This window comes from Fulmarus glacialis, unplaced genomic scaffold (assembly GCF_000690835.1).
Source record: "Fulmarus glacialis isolate BGI_N327 unplaced genomic scaffold, ASM69083v1 scaffold1819, whole genome shotgun sequence".
NCBI classification, from domain to species: domain Eukaryota; kingdom Metazoa; phylum Chordata; class Aves; order Procellariiformes; family Procellariidae; genus Fulmarus; species Fulmarus glacialis.
This window is the reverse complement of record NW_009232402.1, coordinates 59,239-74,457: the sequence shown is the minus strand read 5'-3', so window position 1 is coordinate 74,457 and position 15,219 is coordinate 59,239. Positions and strand designations below refer to the sequence as shown.

The following is a 15,219-nucleotide window of genomic DNA, read 5'->3' as shown; positions in this document are numbered from 1 at the left end:
TATCAGGTCAGGATCATTAGAAGCTGTAGGAAAAAGCACCAGATAATTCTCCAGGTGTTTTCATTAAACATGCTAACTTGCTGAGGAAATAGTGACCATTGGCAGACCTGTAGGTAAAGAAGGTAGGAATTTTGTTAAGTATTTATAAACCCTCTCCCATTCCTGTGTGCACAAGTGGGAAGTGAGCAGTCCAAAGAAACTTACTCATAACAGGTCTTTCCTCCCTGTTCCCATTCTTTCTCACTCAGCCTTCTTCCTATTGTTGTTATAAGAGCTTATCCTCTGCAGATGTTAGATAATATAATTTTGTTTGAGTTTATTCATTTTGTCTGTGTGCATCTCTTAAATGCTCTTTTATTTTTTATTTTATTAAATTTTCCTGGAAATATGGAAATAGGGTTGTATTACTTTAAAATACACTGTGAGCCCTCTAGTGGTACTTTCTACCTTTGCTTTAGGCTGTGGTAACTTTCTTCTTTCCAGCTGTGCTTGCTTGAGCCAAAGGAGTCAGATTAATGTCTGTTTAAGCTACTTTAATCTTCCCGATGTTTTTAAAAAATTTATTTAATATGAGAAGGAATACTTGCATTCACTGGTATACCTGGGAGTTTGGCACCTCTGGTAGTGAACTCACACCCTTGATAGCTGGTTTTAGCCACAGTGTAGACATAATCATTTACTGTGGAGCCCTCGCCGCATCTGGTGACATTGTGGGGATGCTCTGGACACTTTGAGCCTCCATCCAGCTGTATTTAACATTGGCAGCATGGTACAGGTCAGATCCAAGCACTGACTAGGATCTGTGGGGAGACCAGCTGCAGAAACGTTTACTCTGCTAATCCATTTTTCTAGTTACTACATTTGCTCTGTGTGTGTGTAATACGACTGCGCTACCGAGCGCCATCGGGTGACGCAAAGCGGCTCTAAAACGTGAAGGTGCCGACCAGGAGTGCGCTGAAGTCGGGGAGTGAACAAGCGAGTGAGACACCGGGGCAGTAGAGAGCTGATTTCTTCTAGTACTGGCTACTCGGTTTTTACATTATAAAAGCTCTGTATGCCTCTTAGAAAAGCATCTGGAAAAGGGGGAGAATGGCATCACTGTTTTTGGGCGACACCTGCCTGTGATTTTAACGCTTTCCTTCCCAGCACACTCAAGTCAAGCCTTTGTAAAGATTTCCCAATACTGTGTCCTTCCTCATTGGACAGATACCGTCAAAACCAGTTCAATGCAGGCTTTGGGATTTTTTCAGCACATTCACGGAGTATACGTGCTCTAAATGCCTACAATACAGAGGAATCCAGCTACTTCTAATGGGATGCATTTGCATAGAGGAAGAATTCCTCATTTAAGATGGGTAATAAGCAAACGATATTTACTGATGAACAGCTAGATGCCTACCAGGTAAGATATCTTAGTTTGCATTAGGGGAAGGAAAAGAGTAATCTTAATATGTTTGTGGTGGCGCGGGTGTGGGTGGGGCGCAGGAGTGTTTTTTCGGAATATGAACAAAAACTTTGTTTGTAGCCTGCATGCATTCATTTTACCGTTGCTTCCCAGCAATTGTTAACAGTATTGTAAGGATGGGTTGTTGAATACACTCAGTTTAATTCCCTTCTCTGTGTACGAGGAAAGGAGTCACATCCTCAGTGTCTGGACTAGGAAGCAGGATAAAGACGGTGACTAGCTTGACAATGGGAGTTTTTCGTAGAATCTTTCTATTGAGTGTTTTGTAAAGAAGAAAGTGTAGCAATAACATCTTTTTCTTTCCCTGATACCTTTGCTGTCAATAGTCGGGGGGAGGTGTTGTCTAACTTCACTTTTCCTAAGGATAAGTCATAGAAATATGCTTAGTGTAATTCCAGAATAGGTATCCTTATGCTTGCATCCACTCCTGGATGGCAGTTTCTTGCCTTGACAGAAGTAGTATGCATTTTATGTCCAGGGGCAGCTTATTGGTACTTCTTTATTTACTTCAGATTGCATCAACTGAATTTTTAATAGGATAAAAAAAAAAAAAAATCCCAGTTTTCAGTCATGTTTCAGCACACTGCAAATCTTACTGAAATGGATTGCGGGAAGCTATCTGCACAGTGGGCATCTTGAACAAGTTTCTGAAAATACAGTGGGGCAATATATCAAATAGAAATGTGCTGAAGGAGGAGGCAGCTGACTACTTATTATGAGATGCAGACGGGGCTGGCTGCATTGCTCTGTTCTCTTACATGAAGTGGTAAACATAGACAGTACTAACAGCGCAGGAAATTAACATTTAGTTTATCTCATGATAACCAAGGGACAGATCCAGTGCACACAAAAGTAAATAACTTTCTTTTTACCTTCTGGATCTTCGACTCAAGTCCTTGAAGTAGAAACGATGAATTTAAATGCTAATTTTCTTTGGAGTTATGGCTAACATGGACTTTTCACAGGTGTAGATATTTAACCACAGAGTCAGGCTAGGGATATATGCTTTAAAATGTTATCCCATGCTGAAAATAAGGCATAAATTAAATGCTCTTACTAAATTCCTAGCCTTTTTCTTGCCGTTGTAGGCAACGTGAAAATGGAGCTTCTTTAATTTCCACTTTGTCACACATCTCGCCCTCACCAGCAGTCTGTCACTGTAATATATTAGTCTAAGTTAGTGGCCTTAGACTTAGTAGTCTAAGATCCAAAAAGGCTTTTTTACATCCCTGCTGAATAGACAAGAGGGAAATCAAAGATCTGTGAAACACCAGTGTCTGTCTTCCTACTACCAATAAAAGTGAACACAGAACAGAGACAACTGCAGTGAAACAAAACAAAATCCAAATGTAATTAATGTTATCTTCTTGACATAAACTGGCAAATGCAAGGGCTGAAATGTCATCCCTAATTCACTGCTCTTCATGTAGAAATTGCCTTTCTCTAATGGCTTTTGCAGCCCCTGCCTTACATAATGCTGGGTAATTGATCTCAAAGCCTGGCAGTAGTTAGGCCCAGTGGATTGAGTCAGCTTATGGGATTTCTCTGTTACAGGCGGACTTGTAGTTCATCAGTATAGTGCTAGATAATTTTTGACTAGTAATAGCACTTGTTATACATGGTAAGTACAATAAAATAATGAGTTTCAGGACAATAACTAACCTCTAGAATTTGTCAGGAAGGAATATTAGCCTCATGCTGTGAACAATCATATAAAGTCCTTATTTTGATGGTGATTTGCCTCTGATCCATTAGTTATTGCATACCTCTTGGATCTTTTAAACATGGAAATCCTGGGATTACTGCTGTGGCCATCCACACAGAGAGCTCTTGCCTCTCCACTGCATTTTGGGGGAGTATGCAGTTGCTGTAATACAAACAGAACTGTTTGACTTGGAGTTTGCCATCTTACCTGTCTCTTTTTCCTTTGTGGAATTCCTTCGGAACAGAAAAGGGGAGGATGAGGTAATGGTTCTACAATTTTTTAAATGCAGGTTTTTCATTTCTTGGTACAGCAGTTGGGTTACCAGGTCCTCTGAACGCTGGACTAAAGTAAAACACTGTGTACCAGCGTCCACTTCACAACAGACTGTTTTGCACATCCATACCCCAATGTACAGCCAGGCATCTACATAAAATTACTTTTAAAATGGATCATTGATTAATCCTTTTTTTTTTTCCAAAGGAGAACTAGGCAAATTCTTACGGATTTGTATGTCTATGAGTTGGTTCTGTACTCCTTACAATAATACCCAGGATTACAGAGTCTGTAGTATCAGTATGGTAGAAGCAAAAGAGTTAACTTAATCCTTTTTGTAAAATAGATTTTTTTTTTTTTAATTCCCCACAGTTCCTATTAGAACACTATTCAAAACCTCACTCCCCTCATGGTTAGACATATAATTTCTTTATTTGAATATATTTCTGGCCATTGTATTATGTGGTTGTAACTTCCACCATTTTTGTCTTTAACACAAATTGCTCTGAGCTTATAGCACCTGAATGCTACTTTAGTAGTGAAATCTTTTTTCTTTTTTTTTTTTTTTAAAATGTATTATGTTTTAAGCACTTGTTCCATAGGAGACACTATGAGATGGAAAAGTGAGAAGTTAATGTGCTTAAAGTATGGTAAAACCATATGTAAGTGGCTTTAGTTTTCAGGAGTAAAGATTAAGCTGCAGAAGAATCACCTGCTTGAAGAGCTAGCATACATCAATCTCAGAGCATTAATGTGATATTAATGAAATAAAATAACCTTATTTGATTTGCCTAAAACTTTCTGAAATGCCCATGTATAAACTTTTTTTGCATATAAGCTATCACATTGAAGAGTCACTTTTTAGCAGAACCTTTACTTTTACATGAAATTGTAAATCTGGTCACCCACAAGATAACCTCAGTGTTTTTAACAGACGAGTGTTTTAAATACTCTTCATTAAGACTGGTGATGGGTGGCCAGTTGAAACTGTTTGTAAAAGAGATGCATAATAGGACTTGATAGTATTAAACCTCTCATAGCTGCTTTTTTTTTTTTATTCGGAATAGTTAGAGGCAAATTATCTGAAGAAAGACTGGAAAGCTGCAAATCTCCTAACACCTTGTCACATCACCTGTTATTAAGATAGCGTTCTAGCTGGCAGCTCTTTAAATTTTCATAAGCTTAGTGAAATGTTTCGGAAATTAGGCTTTTGCAAACATTGGTTTCCTCACTGAGATTCACCTCATTTAAAAAGTTAGCCTTCTAAGAAAATGAATTTTACTGGGGTTTTCTGCCCTTAGAGTACTTGACTATTTTGGGGTTTTTTTGTGGGTTTCTTTTTGTTTGTTTGTTTTTTTACATAAAATGCAAAATCTAACCAAGGTCTTAGGGAAAAGGTAAGTATTAATCAGCAAGAAAGACGTATTTCATTGCAATCAAAGAACATTTTAAAATTAAGCTTATAAAAGTTGTCTACAGGTTTTGGAGGTCAAGTCTCATAATGAGAAAAGAAAATGAATGGGATTTTGGGGTTTTTTTTGAGTGATGCTGTATAAAGATGCTTGGAGCAATAGAAAATAAAGGTATACAATAAAGTGACATCAGAGCCATATATTGGCCTCAGTGCACTGTATTTCTCACCAAGAAACAATTATATTGAGTAGGAAATGCATAGAAGCTGTGCTTGGGGTATGGACAACTACTCCACTGTTCAATCAATCTCATTGCCTTTTCTGGGGTTACTCGAATAAGTGGTCTGAATTTGATACGAATTTGATTCTAATTTTTTTCTTAATAGAACCTAGAGAATATAGGGCATAAATATTTTATATCGGGTATTACTGTTTTTATTGCAAGGCATTTCTTTTTGTATTTGTTCAATAATGGGATTATTTACTCTACATTATTTAATGCAGCCTCAAAATAAACTGATGTTTATCTTGGCTGTTGTCTTGGCAATATTGCAATAAAAGATAGTAATATGAAATAATGACTTGCTTCTTTTACACAAGAATTTGTCTATTACAGAACTAACTTTTTTGCTTTTATTAAAATTCTAGTCAAAGTGGGATTCAATTATATTTCATGAGAATGATGCAAAACCAGATGAAACAAGTTACGTTATGATCTGTCAAGAAATGCCATTTATAAAGTGAAACTAGGTCATCAACCTATCTTTTGATTTAAAAAGCTATGCTTGACTTAATCAGGATCTTGGATGGAAATGAACCCTTTGCAAGAATACAGGAAGTGTATTCATCACAGGTTCTCCAGGATCTTCTGTAAAAAGTACTTTACAGTTTGATAGAGTATTGCTGTTAATGTGCAAATTTTAAGTAGCTGTAATAATGGAACAAGGTTTCTGTGAAATTATCCTTTAGTCAGATTCTGGTTTCATTTTACCATTTGGTGCATATATAGGTTGAGCAAAATTACAGTTGTTGACAGTTTTTCTTCCTCAGTCCTTGCTAATGTCTAACTGTTTTCACTCCCCTGTTGCAGTATAAATATATAAACTGGTTCTTATAGCTACAGATTTTTCCTCCTGAAACTCAGTGGGTGTTTTAGTTGTTCTGGCTGTAGTTCTAAAAGATACATGATTATAAATAAAGATAGACTGGATATTAAAATCTCCATTGATGTTCTGATGCAAACAGCATTTTTTAAGATAAAAGTCCATCTACCAATACTATTACTAATGCAGATACTAACTCTGACAGGATTTTTTTAGTGTTTGAATCTGGATTTGCTAAAGTACTTGCACAGCTATGCAACTTAAAGACTGGTGCTAGTGTCATTGACTTCCAGTAGCTCTTTATATATATGTACAGTGATGAAAATACATAAGTATCTTGCTGACTCAGTCTTGCACAACTCTATACCAGTTGTATGGCAACTAAAATAAAAATACTGCATTTGTAAAATGTTACCAGAATAGAGTTAATAGTAGATCTTATATGAAAGTTCATTTGCTTCTATCCAGCACCTTTTTGATTACTTCATAGGATGATGTTTTCATGGTGTTTTGATTAAATGTTCTTATACACATTGTGTACTTTTGGCACAGTACAAAACATCATTTGTGATTTTAAAAATGAAACCTCTGAAGTAATTTGTTTGAAATATTAACATTTAAAATGTTGCAGCATTCGGTACTTTTCATTTATTAAAAGCTCGTCAGTAAGATAGCTGTATGAATCTAATCTCTCTTGCCTTGAGGATATTGTCAAAATTCCTGTTAGTCATTGGTTTACTTTGCCTGTGGCTTGCTGGCTTTTGTTTGAGACTGCTTTTCTAATTTGGAGTGATTTTGTATTGCTAAGACTGTTTTATATTACTTCCTTATTTATAAAACTTTCCAGTGGTGCTGTTGCAGGATCAGAATAAACCTGCCCTTATGAAACTATACATATAAAAGGCAAAATTATATATGTATTGTCTTAGAGGAGAAATATGCATTTAATGGGTTTAAGAAATATTCTTTCACAGTAGCTTTGCATACTTGAGCATTGCTATTCTCATTCTATTGTTCCTTTCTCCAGTTTTTCTTCTTTTCTGTAGAGAAGTGTTTTGTTTATCTATGTGAAATTAGTTTTATTTGAAAACTGTGCTTTATGCATAATGATATTTGCTTCTAAAAGTGGTAAGCGATAATCTTTCCTTCAGTGGACTCTGCTGCCATTCATAAACTGCATGCTGCGCTCTGGTATTGGCAATAGATCCAACAGAACAAATTACATGTGATCTGATTCTGGAGCCATACCTCATGTTATGCTTGCGTATGCACACTTTACGTAAAGTTAAGTATCAGCATTCTCAGCACAGTTATCTCCATTCCTATTTTTCGTTCAAATCCCTGTAGAACTAAACATTAAGCAGAACCACTCTAGGAGTTTGCAGTAAAGTGTTGCAGACTAGTGGAAAAGGTACTGGACTACCATGTTTCAGTCTGTTCCCGTTTTGCCCTAAACCTGCATTCACCTGACATAGGAAATCAAAGAATAAAACTCTAACAGTCTGTACATTCTGCTCTTTTATAAAGTAAATTTTAAAAGCAGAGACCATTAATCCTACTTTGCAAGCAATGTTGAGTGACTTGCAGAAAGTCACACTACGAGCCAAGAGCAAAGCCACCCATGGAACCTAAATGCACCAACTATCTGACTCTTTTCTCTGTAAAATATTTTAAGAACCAGTTAAGCCACCTAAATGCCAAATTTGAGAACCAAGTCCCATTATACAAGCTAATGATCTCATTGAAATCAATGGGAAATTTTCTGTTTGCTTTGTTTTATTCACTTTGCTAGACATAAGGAAGTTAAACAAATCTGCAGTTATCCACGTAAGTGGTATCTTACGTCCAAAAAACCAGCAGTGATCCTTTGTCAGACTTCTAATTAACTTGATTATTAAGGGCACAAGGACAGACCTAGTGGGACAGTTTATCTTAGAAAAGGAGCACATATTTTCTCAGGGGCTGGAGTAGGTGACCTTTCAAGGCAAAGCCTCTGTTCTAGATAACCTAAGACCCACAAGGGGCCTCCTGTTAGCAGAAGTTTTTCAGGCCATTTTATAACATTAGAAATAAAAGCAGCAATTCTCAGGATAAATTCTTACCAGAAATCCTGAACTGATAAGAATTATGAAAACTCTGGTAACATTTATTTCAGTATTTAGTTTGTGCTTTTCTAGCAGGACTCCCGGTGGCTTTAGCGTCCAGACAGAATAGACAGGTTGCTTTTTAAGTTCATAATAAACTCAAATACAGTCCACATAATAGCAAATGTGTTCCATGGTATCTCTGGCTTGAAGGAAGATGAATGCCATCACGCATAAATCACAAATGCTTTTCAGGACCCACTTTACCTTTCCTTATGAGGGAGTTAATTTAACATGTTAGTTTACTATTTATTGTTCATCATTGTGTATTTTCTGTATGACTGAAATAGCCAGAAGAAAATGGGATGATTCACCTCAGTGTTTCTTTGGCCAAAAGTCTTTAATTAAATTGGAATTAAATTGCTGGAGCTCCAGCAACTAGAAAATGTAATTACGTTATTTAGACCCTTGTTCCATTGTGACTTTAATCTAACTTAGGGCTGTGCTTTCAAAAAAAAAAAAAAGGGCAGTCCTGCACCTCTTTCCTACCATCAATAGATACTTGTTTTAGCTTCATCTCTTGTACCAGCACTACTGACGCTATATTCTAAGCCACTAAAAGGAAATGATCCAAGCTGGAAGTGCATCCATTTTTGCTAGGTTAGTTTCCAAACACATTAGTTCCTTCCTTCAGAGGTCTCTGATGCAGTTATACTACTCATCGGTGTGAAGTCCGCATAAAGGAAGAGGCAGAAATAAGAAGTTGAGAGAAAAGAGATGGCTAGACTTCCCTTTCAGAGATAGCTTGGAGCCATGGCTTTTACATTTGCCATTTGAGACCGGACAGGCTTCTTAATGGTAAAGCATTTCTTAAGTGGTGTGTATGATCTTGCTGTGGATCAAAAGTATAGGCCAGCTCACAATTAATTTGTGATGCTCTGACCCTGAGTATCTTTAAGATCTCTGCAAGTGTTCTGTGAAACCACTGTAAATTTTTTTGACACCCCTCATCCCTGACACACAATTCCATGTAATTGGCAGGCATAATTGAATACTGCAGTCAGTCAGTAACAGTGGTCAGGAAGATACTTGAAACTACTTTTGTTATAAAGGTTTCCAGTATCAGTGTTTTTTAGATTATATTAGTAAAAATTTTGTTTGATTAAAAACAAAAAAAAAGGCAGACAATAGTGTTTGTTGTCAAAGATGTGAGGTGGCTCAGATTAAAAAAAAAAAAAAGTAGGTGGCCCTTCAGCGAAAAAGGTTTATGATCTGACCTCTTAATGTGTCTTCCAATGGTGTTTTTGCATGATTTCTGGAAGGTAAAGGGTAACTTTTCTTTTTCATCTTTATCTCCATTTGCATATCAATCCCCTGACAGCTTTCTAGTTAAGTAACAGTGTCTGTTGTTTTCTCAAGCCTATATAATTACAGGATGATTGCTGCTGAGGGTTACAGTTATTTGTGAGATTGCACCTGCCTTTCGTTAGTAAATGAAGCATCCTTAAGTGACAGTTTGACCATAAGTGTTGAATGTGCTGGAATTAATGAAGACTTAACCAGCTGGCTCCTATTTCACTTTGTGCAGTTCCAGACAATGTGACATCAGTGTCAGCAGCTCACAAGGTGCTTCCTATTGTGCCTTGTAACACTATTCTGCCACACAATACACTAAAGGAAGAGCTGCTTCTCCTGCCACTTTATATGGAGGAGAGCAAGCAAACTCAATAATTGATACCATGCAGGACTGATAGCATACCTGGATACCTGGACAAGCTGTTTGACTGCTTCAGTTAGCTGTGATCATTTGCTTTTCCCCTCCTTGGAAGAAGCAGGCATTTAGCCAGAATAAGTCTCAGCTTAGGAAGGAAATGCTTTTTCACTAGTTGACTGAAGAGCAGGACTGGGGGAGTCATACTAGTTGTATGTACTCTTAAGTATGACTTACCAAGTCTGATGTTGTTATCATATTTAAAAATATGATATATTTTAAATATGTTTACATTAAAGGAGGAATACCACTAAGAGTTGAATTCTTAGGCAAATACCTTGCCACATCACATGGGCCTGTGAGAGAGGCGGATAATCAGGAAGAATTTTGTGGTTTGGTTGTTCCTTATATATACACCCTCATCAGTCACTAGCTGTAACATAAGAAGATGCATATTCTCTGAATTTATGACCTGAACAGTGTTCTAAACGGATCATCCAATATTTCATTGCCACCAGTGTTCCTAGTTTTGGATGCAGGGCAGAATTTGCCCTGCATACTAGATAATATAGTGGGGATTAGGGGATATTTCTGTTAATGGGATGGGACTGATTATTATGGTTCCTCACAGCACCTGAAAATATAACTTGTTTTGTGACTGATGTAGAAATACATGAAATGCAAACTATTTCACTGCTCATATTATGGTTCTTTTGTGAAGTGTGTGAATTCTTCTAGCAAAACACAGATGTTCATGAAGAGTGAATTAAACCAGTGTAAATGCAGTCCCACCACAGAGCCATTCAGAATGCAAGCGAATGCTTGTAAGCTCTTCTTCCATGTTCAGCCAGCTCTACTTTACATTCTAGTAAGTTATTTCAAATTCTGTGATACCACAGGGAAAGCTGAATAGTTTGCCTGCTGTTTGGAGCAGGGACTGTCCTTTTATCCATGTTCCTAACATGCAGGAGTTTGCAGGCTTTGCCGAAGTGACCACAATGCAAAGTAATTGTTAGCAAAAAGAGTGAATAATGAATAAATAAGTACATGACTCTTATTATTAAATCAGTTGTCTCTAATAGAGGAATACTCCAAGTTAGAAGATAGTTTTCTTCATCTGTTTGTTATTTACAGCTTTCTAAATCCATTTATTGAATGTTTTTGGCCTATACCTTACTTTTTTGATTTAATTTTGTTTCTGCTCTGGTCATGCCACAGTGGAGAAGTATTTCAGCAAGCTGGGTTTTTTTCTCCTGAAATTTCACATTAACAATATTTTTTTTTTTTTTACTGTTAGCCCTGTCCTTATGATATTTCAGTTATTCTATAGCGTATATTGCTTTCTGAGTCAAAAGCAGATGGTACACAAATGGCATCTTTAATGTTTTTCTGCCAGATCTGAGTTTCCTTCCAAAAGGTTGAAAAATAATTCTTTGCAGCTGTTTTCAATATTTCTGTAGTACAATAACACATCTGTTTTTTAACAGGATTGCACGTTCTTCACTCGGAAAGAAATCCTTCGGTAAGTAAATTGTATTAAATTTTTCCTTCATGATTTGTATGGAAGGGACTAAGTCTTTCTTCTGACTTGTGAGGAAACCAAGTAAAGCCAGTAATTTTGCATGAATGAATGAGTGTAGGATTGGACTCAAGATAAGCTTATAATATGTAAATGTGTATAAGGAGACAGATAGTGATTAGCTTAATGTCAATACCATACACTTTTCTAGGGATAAGCCATTGAACAGTTGAGAGTCCTTTTTATGAAAGGAGTTTGCTGCTTTTCTGCTCAATTATACCAATGAGGACACATCCTTCAGTCAGTACAGGTTTTGGTATGGACTTAAGTGTGGGGAAAACTGGTGGAACTTAAACTGCAGAGCGCTGAGGATGTTTTTCCCTACGGAAAGGGATCACTGTTTGCAATAGAAGGGACTTGATTTTTTGCGGTAGTAATAGATTGAGCCAAACTGAATTAATTTCTGCCTAGGTATACGCTGACTTCTTGACCTGGATCCTGCCATGGATTCTTGGTCTTGTAACCATTCAGATTAACGATCTGTAAAAGTATGACATAAACCCTGTCCTGTCAATACATCTGTTTTTCCTGAGGATTTTTGCCCCATTAGGGAGTGAGAATAAATGTGTGGTATGTATCTAGACCTAGGAGCTCATAATGCTTCAGGATTCTCAAATTTGAATAGCTTCTCAGACATAAGAAGCTTTTCTTATGTTTTCATAAACACTGGGAACTGCTTTGAGATCAAAAATAGACATAGTCTCTTAGAGAAATGTTCTTTGCCTTTGCTCTGTTGCTGTAAACCTCACTAAGACTGATGTTCAGTGACTCTGTCAAGGCAAAAACTAATGGCATGGCTTTGAGTGGGGTGCTTTATTTTTTGCTGGAAAAATAGGGGTGGTATTTCAGCTAACTTATTGCATACCTTGTTCTCATTACTCACAGAGAAATGATGCACTCAGACCTCAGCAGTGCACAACATCTCTGAGACCACTGTGCAGCAAGAACATTGCAATACCACCACCTAAGCCAGGATTTAATTTGGTCCAGGTCCCTCTTATATAATTGTTATGGTTTAAAATTTAGTCACATTGTTGGAGTACATTTTCATGATGCATGATGGTGTGAATGAGTCAGAATATGTGTGCAGTGGGTGGGTGATAGCTGGCCCAAAGATAAGCTAAGCTTAATGCAGGCTGGCTCCAACATAGAAACTGGTGTCATCAAAGCGAGTCAAGGCTTCACAAAAGTGAATTACCATAGCATGGATGTAACTTCTTTAGCAAAGCATTCCTCACCTGCCAACCTCTAGGAATGACGCATAATTGTTAGCTATAAAGAGGTGTCATTCTCTGTTTGTGGTACCCTACAAAAAGTCGTGCAGCTTAAATAAAAATGAATGGTCATTGTATGTTCTGTCAGGGCTGCAACGTTGTTGGTTCTGCTTGAGAACACTGACTTTGGCAATAACAGAATTTGTCATCGCAATTCATTCAGAAAAGCAGCTGTGAGTCCAAATAACAGAGACTTTGTGGTTTAGACATCAGAAGTGATTCGGTGATATTCCTGTACTGTCGTTAGTTCCAGCAGTTGAATAAGGAATAAAAGATGTCCCTGTGTAGCCCCCAAATCTCAGATACATGCATTATATAGCCAGAAAAAAAAATCCCTAAGCTTTAGTGTAATTTCCTGCATAGAACAGACCTTTAGCCACCTTCTAAGTCTCTTAAAAATCAGCGAATACTGTTCTTCCATTTCACAGGGCTACCTTGATACATAACTTCTGAAATAAGTTTGTTTGGATTGGATAAACTGAAAAAATTGCTTTATATTTCTAAAATCCCCTTTAAACTCAAAACTGTTAAAAGCTTTATAAGCAGTGAATTACTTGTGTTTGTACTGTGTTCCTCTGAGGGAAATAATTACGAATTAAGGATTTTACATTTTACATAAAGCAACAGAGAGAACCTTAACTTGAATACCTGATCTAATCGGTGAATTTGGACCCTTCCAGGGGAAGTGATTTGTAAACTGTGATACTATATCATCTTGCTCTTAGGAGTAATTTCTTTTTCTCCTTTGGGATAATCTCTAAGGAAATATTGGAATTAGCTTGAAAGAATCATTGATTTCTACTGCAAGAAGAAAAGTGACTGATTTTGGTACTTGTACACCTAAAATACATTTAGAGAAAAATTTACGGACAAATAGGAAGCCTAAAACTTGTGCAGTACAGGCCCAATTTAAAGAATACGACATAAAATGTGACCAATTTTATAGCAAGACTGTAGCATTGGTGGGGGAAGAATGGACTTAGAACTGTAAAATGCTGATGAAAGAAAGGAAATAAGGAATAAAAATCTCCATGGAAGTTGTAATTAGGAAACTGCTGAATCTGAATAGGTAAACTTTTTTTTAATCTGGAAAACAACATTTCCAAACTGTAAATTTGAACCATCGTGTGCAATTAAAAAATTGAATAGCAGAAAATACAGAAAGTGTGCTTTGAAAAATACATTGCAGATTTCAAGAAAAGATATTCTAAAGTAATGAAACCAGAAAATGCCATTATATGGTAGGCAAACAGGAATTTACAGTATTGCAAAATCTGGCTATGAAATAAAGAGTCAGCAAGTTCTCTTCTCTTTTTCTGGGTTGCAGTGGATAAAAAAATACTTGTATGTAGAGAACGAGTTTGTGATGTGCGGCTTTGACAAGCAGATAAAAACTGGCTGAAATGAAGAGATTCCTGTATGGAAATGTCATAAAACTTTCACATGCATTCTTCAGTTTTTCTTGACATGTGAGATTGAGATAAACCTTATGTTGAAGTTTGATACCAGGGCACTGAAGACAAGGTTTCAGAACATTCTAAAAATGACAACAATAAGTGATCTGGATTTGCAAATATTTTTTATATAACAGTATTCTGGGGTTGATTTTTGGTGTATGCCATATCCAAAACCTGAGACTGTATTGCACACAGGACCTTTGGTAATGGTAAAAACAGGCCACAATTTATTTCAGTAAGAGCACTCCATTGTCCTGCAGGACTATTGGCAGCATAAAGGAATATCTGAGTAGAAATGGATCTTTATTTCCCCTTTGATTTAGGCAGATTGCACAGTACTACAAATTCCACAGTGCTAGACAGAACGCTACATGAATCTCTTTCAAAACTGTGTAATTTGAAACTACATTTGCAGACGGATGATTTGTAATCTTTTTTTCCCTTGCATGGCAAGTGTGACACAGAGTAGAGAAGGTCACTGTAATTCATAGGACTTGATGATAAAAGAAGCAGCATTGAATTGTGGAAAAGATTCTCCTGCTATTCAAGAACAAGTGGATGCTTTTCTATCTAAAAGTTTGACATGGGGACTATGGGTGGGATAGGGACTGGGAAATTGGAAGCTCCTGTTTGCTTTCTTACTCTGTCACTAGTCTATGTAAGCAACAGAACACCTTTGACAAATTGCCACTGTAATTTGTCTGTGTTACCTACACTTAATATTTTTGTGCCTTTTAGGTATGAAGATAATACTTCTTCTGTCTTGTCTGTTTAGATGGCAAGCTCTGCCTGGCAAGGATAATTTGAACTATTTTTACATGCAGCGTGTTAAAAGTGAACTTAGTTGTAGCTTTTGCATTTTACAGTAGAGAAAAAGCTGTTCTGAATTTTTTTTTTAGGCTTATGGTATCTCTGAGAGGTGTTATTGTCACCTGGTAGACCTGGTCATTTAAATAGAACAATTAAAAAACAGTGAAGTGTTGAATGTGGCAAATAGTATTTAAGTTAAAAAAACCCTGATAGATTTTTTTTTTTAATTTTTTTTTTAGTAAGTGCTGTTTCTCTAAAAAGCATAGAAATGTAAATAAAGAATTTTGTCTCGGTTTGCTTTTCTCCCTTCAGTAACATAAAGGGCATGAGTGATGCCAATGATAAC

The 15,219-nt window shown here is 36.7% G+C and overlaps 1 protein-coding gene across 1 annotated transcript in view; it reads left to right on the top strand.

The window, feature by feature from the left end:
* The first annotated feature begins 1,351 nt into the window (after window positions 1–1,351).
* Window positions 1,352–15,219, top strand: part of CIB2 (calcium and integrin binding family member 2) — a 45,240-nt gene continuing 31,372 nt past the window's right edge. The window contains exons 1-2 of the mRNA XM_009584871.1: window positions 1,352–1,402; window positions 11,241–11,275. Of these exons, the coding sequence (XP_009583166.1) occupies window positions 1,352–1,402; window positions 11,241–11,275 (86 nt within the window). The remainder of the gene's footprint in view (window positions 1,403–11,240; window positions 11,276–15,219) is intronic.